Source organism: Arachis stenosperma, chromosome 9, assembly GCF_014773155.1.
Source record: "Arachis stenosperma cultivar V10309 chromosome 9, arast.V10309.gnm1.PFL2, whole genome shotgun sequence".
NCBI classification, from domain to species: Eukaryota; Viridiplantae; Streptophyta; class Magnoliopsida; order Fabales; family Fabaceae; genus Arachis; species Arachis stenosperma.
The window spans coordinates 40,405,743-40,412,311 of record NC_080385.1 but is presented as its reverse complement, the minus strand read 5'-3'; the positions used below and the strand labels follow the sequence as shown (position 1 = coordinate 40,412,311).

Below are 6,569 nucleotides of genomic sequence, written 5' to 3'. Positions count from 1 at the left end.
TAACGCTCATAATGAAACGCAGCGTTTCAACAAAGGTACAGGGGCGATTTGTCCCAATTATGAAGGAGAGAAACCCACGTGGACAAGTTACTGACACATCAGCCAGTGACCTGCTCGGATCCAGTTGCTGGGACTGGAACGTACTGAAATCATAATAGATAGGGATCGATTTGGGTATTTAGATTTCTTAGGGAGTGGGAAGTCCATCAGGCAAATCATTAGGGACCGTAAAGGACATTTACTCTTTTATTTATTAACAAATTCTAATAGTGATGTCACCAAAACCAAAAAAAAAAAAATAATAAATAAATAAAGCAGCAAAAAGAAAAGAAGACTGGGCTGCTGTAAGTGTTAAACCCTAACCACCAAAAGTCTTAAGCCTCAGAGTGCTGTCCTCCCCCATTTTTGGCTGCTGCATCCAACTATTCCTCACTTCACTCGTTCACTCTCGACACTAAAACCCACTCTCGACAATCTCCAATTTCCATTCCCAAATCTCATATCCATGGGTTTCCTCTCAAATTCCAAGCTTCTCCAATGGAGACCAACTTTCATCATTCCCAAACTACCCTTCCCCCGCTTCTCCTCCACTTCCACCGCCGAGCCTCTCTCCGAGCCCGACGACCACCACCACCACCCACCTCCCCCTCCTCCACCTCCAGGCGCCACCTCCTCCGAACCCCAAAACCCATCCACCCTACCCGATACACCACTCCCAGCAAACAAAGCCCATCAGCACTCCCCGGAAAAGCCCGAAACAATAATCATCAGGATGATTAGCAACCGGGCCTGGACCACCCGTCTCCAGAACTCGATCCGCTCAGTGGCCCCACACATGGATTCCTCTCTCGTCTGGAACATCCTCCATGGCACCTCCTCTTCCCCCGACCAGGCCCTCCGCTTCTTTCGATGGGTTGAGCGGGCCGGGCTCTTCGTCCACGACGCAGGCACCACACTCAAGATGGTGCAGATCCTTGGTCGCTTCTCGAAGCTCAACCATGCTCGCTTGATCGTCCTCGACGCCCCCAAGAAAGGCCTCCCCTGCTCTGAGGACATGTTTGTTTCCCTTATCGACGCCTACGGCCGCGCCGGCATCGTTCAGGAATCCGTTAGGATCTTCCAGAAGATGAAGGAGCTGGGCGTCGACCGCACCGTGAAGTCCTACGATGCGCTTTTCAAGGTCATTCTCCGCCGCGGACGGTATATGATGGCGAAAAGGTACTACAATGCTATGCTTCGGGAAGGCATCGAGCCTACCCGGCATACTTATCATTTGCTGCTTTGGGGTATGTTCTTGTCTTTGAGATTGGATTCTGCAATTAGATTTTATGATGAAATGAAGAGTAGGGATATTTTACCTGATGTTGTTACTTATAACACTATGATTAATGGGTATTTCCGGTTTAAGAATGTTGATGAGGCGGAGAAGTTGTTTGCGGAGATGAAGGGGAGGGGAGATACTGTGCCCAATGTGATTAGTTATACTACTATGTTGAAAGGGTATGTAGGGGCAGGGCGGGTTGATGATGCCGCGAGGATTTTCGAGGAGATGAAGTCTTGTGGTGTTAAGCCGAATGCCGTTACCTTCACTACACTGTTGCCTGCGCTTTCTGATGCTGGGAAAGCAGCTGAGGCGAAGAATGTGTTGCGGGAGATGGTGGATAGGTATATTGCCCCCAAGGATAATTCCATCTTCATGAAACTGCTGAGTTGCCAGTGTGAGTGCGGTGACTTGGACGCAGCTGGGGATGTGCTGAAAGGGATGATAAGGTTGAGCATTCCGACAGAGGCTGGTCATTACGGTGTCTTGATTGAGAATTTCTGCAAGGCCAACGTGTATGACAAGGCAGTGAAATTGTTGGACAAGTTAATTGAGAAGGAAATTATCTTGAGACCGCAGAGTTCTTTCGATATGGAACCTAGTGCTTATAACCTGATGATTAAGTATCTTTATGAAAATGGCCAGACAGCTAAAGCAGAAACGTTTTTCCGCCAGTTAATGAAAAAGGGTGTGCAGGATTCAGTTTCTTTTAATAATCTGATCCACGGGCACTCGAAAGAAGGAAATCCTGATTCTGCTTTTGAAATTTTAAAGATCATGGGGAGGAGAGGGGTTGCAAGAGATGCAGATTCCTACAGGTTACTTATCGAGAGTTACCTGAGAAAAGGGGAACCAGCTGATGCTAAGACAGCTTTGGATAGCATGCTTGAAAGTGGACATGTACCGGAGTCAACTCTTTTTAGGTCAGTAATGGAGAGTTTGTTTGAAGATGGCAGGGTCCAAACGGCTAGCAGAGTAATGAAATGTATGGTGGAGAAGGAAATCAAGGAGAATATGGATTTGGTTTCTAAAATTTTGGAGGCTCTTCTCATGAGAGGTCATGTCGAAGAAGCACTGGGCCGTATCGAGTTACTGAATCAAAATGGATTCGAGCCTAATTTAGACCACCTACTATCTGTTCTTTGTGAGAAAGAAAAGACAATTGCTGCTCTCAAACTGTTTGATTTTGCTCTTGAGAGAGACTATATTGTAGGCTTTTCAATTTATGATAAGGTTTTAGATGCTCTCTTGGCAGTGGGGAAGACTCTCAATGCATATTCCATCTTGTGTAAAATTTTGGAGAAAAGAAGCGGAACAGATTGGAGTAGCCGTGATGAGCTGATCAAGAGCCTTAATCGAGAGGGGAACACAAAGCAAGCGGATATTTTATCGAGAATGATCAAGGGGACAGAGGGTACTCCCCTAAAGAGAGAAGGAAAGAAGAAATTTGCTCCAGCTACATAATTTGGTCCGTCTTATTTTTCTTTTTTGGTTTTAGAGTTGAGAAGTATTACAGGGTTAAATGTTGATCCTAATCAGTTGTTTTTTTTTTAGAATTCAAGAATTGTTCTTTATTCTGATCCAAAATTGCTATTCCTTTTGACTAACTCTGTAGTCCCATGTATCATAATAAATGACATTACCTCCTTTTGTACAAATTTATTATATAAAACTGCAATATTCCTGAGAAGAAATGTACTGCGCTAGTTTGGTATAGGGGTGTGCATGGCCCGGCCCGGCCCGAAGATCTGACCCGGTCCCGAACACTTTTGGGGCTAATTTAGTGTGATTTCATCGGGTTTAGGGTCGGGTATGGGTCTTAAAAATAGACCCAGTCATTATTTTGGGTCGGGTCCGGGTCATAGCTCGGGTCACCCGAAATCGGCCCGGTGGTCCAGTCATCATACATAATTAATATTTTATGTTATTAGTGATGGATGATGTCTATTATTATGTGAAATTTAAGTATTGTAATTCTTAATATTTTGTGTTATTAGTCATTATATATAAGACTATAAGTTAATGTTTTATGTTTAAAATGCATAAGACTTTAGACTAATGCATAATCTTGTGTTATCTCCTTTATATATAGAAGGAGAGCAGTAGTTGTTCCAATAAGCGACAAGTGCCATACTTCAATGGTTGACACGTATACAATTTTTTTTTATCTCAAATGCATTTAAATGAGAACCAAACACAAAACCTAATGGGTAAAAGTACAAAATTACCAACGGTCAACATCTTCTTTCAAATGTGTTTATATATATACACGCATGCCTCCATTTTTATTTGTTCACAAAAAAATTAGATTCCCGGTGGGAGCAAGAGAGAGTATATCATTTGGTTTAACAGAAACAAAAATCTCATTAAGATGGCGGAGTCTTATGACTTCCTGGGTGATATTAATACAAAGAAGCTTTGGTGGAGTTTCAAAGTTTATATCATCAGGATATGGGAACTTCCAAGCAAATTTAATGAGAAAGAAGTGCAAAGCATTGAGATGATCTTGCAAGATAGTAAGGTGAGCATTTTATATATGTAGAGCATTTAAAAAAATAAAAATTTACATAGAGTATCTTCTTCATATCAGTTTTATATTTTTGTAAAATGCCAGGGAAATAGGATGATTGCTTCAATACCTAAGGCGCTGGTCCAAAAGTGGAGTGGTTTGATTATTCAGTTCCAAATGCACGCCATGAACAATTTTATTGTTGTGAAGAACACCAGAATAGCTCAAACAATCCCAAGCCAGTGGATATTGACATTTTCACATAGGACAACAGTAAATCAGATTCAAGAACCAAGCTTTCCGTTGGAAGCCTTTAGATTCAGAACCATAGTTGAGCTTCTCAACGCTGATAAGATTCACTAGAGCGATTTGTTTGGTATGCTCCACTCCTAATCTATTTATACAGTTGGAAAGTTCAGAGCACATTTTAATGTTCCTCCTTTTTTTTAAGATGTGATTGCGGAGGTGGTTGGTAAGGAGGACCCAAGAGACTTGGTTACCACAAAGGGAAAAGAGACTAAACGGATGGTAATTGTTTTGGAAGACTTAGAGTATGTACTACATTCATTACCTTTGCTATTCTTTGATTACATTTTTTTGGTGATTTTTTCCATCTGCAAAACACTTGGAAGGCACTTCTCATCTGATTTGGTATTTCTTTGTAGGCACAACAAGATTGACTGCATTTTGTTTGGAAAGATGGTTGATCAAATACTCCCACACCTTGAGGATGGAACGGTGGAACCTGTGATTGTTCTGCTACAATTCTTCAAGGCTATACAGTGGAATGGTATATCCTGCATGATTGTTTTACATTAATATGTGTTATGAAAATACCTGTTTAAGTATATTTTTGACTAACATATATCATCATGTCAAAATGTAGGAAAAACTTCTCTACAGAGCCACTTTGAAGTGTCAAAGATTCACATAAACTCACAGCTAAAAGAGATTGAGACTTTTAAAAACAGGTTGGTATAGCCATACGTTTGTTACAAGAGTATATATTATTTCTAATAATAAAATAATTAAACAAGAAAATATACATTATGTAAATCTGTTCTAGGTTGCTTAGTGATGCACCAGCAACTACTTCAGTTAGGATTAGCCAGATCTCATCACAAAGCAGATGGTCTACTGTTGATGAACTAACACAAGGTGATATAGCAGTAAAGACTATTGAACAAGTGCTTAACTGTGAAAAGGTAAATACTTTCACTCTGTGATGCTACTTTCAAGATTTAGGAAGATAGTTTTTTTCATAAACTAATCTTTTCAAGATTTAGGAATATAGTTTTTTTCATAAACTAATCTTTTGTAGGAAGGACCTACTTGGATTACTGGAACCATTGTTGCTATTAATGCTGGTAAAAAAGACTGGTATTACAAATCATGTAGAAACTGCCCAAAGAAAGTGGATACTCCCATTGGGAATAGATATGAGTGTGACAAGTGTGGCCACACCCATGGAAGTGCTGCACTCAGGTGACATTATGGCTATATTTTTACAAACTATTCTCAACATATAAGTGTTAATTCATTATGAATATATAATCAAATTCAAAGAAAATGATGGCTAACTTAAATTATATGTTATTTGTTCCCTTCTTGATGAGGATGAATAACAGATTCAAGGTTGAAGTGATGGTGTATGATGGTACTGGAAGCATCAATCTACTACTTTGGGATAGAGAAATGGTGCAGTTGTGCGGTAAATGAGCAGAGCAAATTAGGGATACTGAGGTACGTCTTGCTAAATTTAAAATAGTTAGTCAAAATAGTATATAACAATTTTGGCTGAGAAAAGTATATTTGTGCAGGCTGAGGGTGATGATGAGTATCCACCCACTCTCAATAACATAATGGACAGAAAATTACTACTTAAGATAAATGTAAAGTCTGCAAATATAAAACAGTTTGACCAAATTTATACTGTGATGAAAATATGTGATGATGAAGAGATTATTGAAAAGAACACGCAAAGTGTGCTATCAGCTGAACCATCCACTAACACCGTATATCCAATTATTCTTTATTTGCTAAACTATTTTATATTGCTTTTCATTTGAGATTATGCTTATAATCTACAACTAGGGAATATGGTGGATTTTGTATAGGAAGGTGGGTGTAGCAACTCGGTGCATGTTTCAGCGGATGTTAATCTCAAGAATGATTGTGATCCTGAGTATAATTTGGTATGTGGTGGATTATTCGTTGTTTTTCAAAAATAGCTTATGCTTTCATGATATGTTTGCATAAAAATTATGTATTTGTTGGTATTTATGGTCTGTTATATATATATATATATATATATATATATATATATATATATATCTTTATTTAGGATGCTATGGAGGAATCTATTTCAAGCCTCAAGTGTAAAACACCACTCAAAAGAACTTCCAACATCTTGAAGTGTGGCTCCCAATTTGTGAATGAGACTAATGAAGATGGCCAGTTATCAACTAACAAATTCAGCAGGAAAGGATGTAAACGACAAAAAATTCAAACCGAGGATAAAGAACATTGACTGTTTGAGAAGTATTTTGTACTTTAATTATTTTGAATCACTAATTTAATTGGTAGAAAACTTTGAACTCATGGTATGTATTTGGATTTCATTAGTTAGCTACTAAGGCTGGAAAGCTTTGCATATTGTCTATGTTTTGTATTAGTGTTTTGGTATTAAACGTATTGCCTTGGAATGTCATCGCTGTTAATTATTACATGAACAACTAA

The 6,569-nt window shown here is 39.1% G+C and overlaps 2 protein-coding genes across 2 annotated transcripts; both read left to right on the top strand.

The window, feature by feature from the left end:
* The first annotated feature begins 350 nt into the window (after positions 1 to 350).
* LOC130947415 (pentatricopeptide repeat-containing protein At2g37230-like) lies at positions 351 to 3,026 on the top strand. The gene has a single exon (XM_057876117.1). The coding sequence runs from the start codon at positions 506 to 508 to the stop codon at positions 2,783 to 2,785; it is 2,280 nt and encodes a 759-aa protein (XP_057732100.1). The 5' UTR covers positions 351 to 505; the 3' UTR covers positions 2,786 to 3,026.
* A 666-nt stretch (positions 3,027 to 3,692) lies between these two features.
* LOC130949435 (uncharacterized) lies at positions 3,693 to 6,569 on the top strand. The gene is made up of 11 exons (XM_057878157.1): positions 3,693 to 3,842; positions 3,936 to 3,987; positions 4,282 to 4,381; positions 4,496 to 4,620; positions 4,717 to 4,801; positions 4,897 to 5,035; positions 5,152 to 5,315; positions 5,459 to 5,528; positions 5,651 to 5,845; positions 5,948 to 6,025; positions 6,456 to 6,569. The coding sequence occupies exons 1-11, from the start codon at positions 3,693 to 3,695 to the stop codon at positions 6,567 to 6,569; spliced, it is 1,272 nt and encodes a 423-aa protein (XP_057734140.1).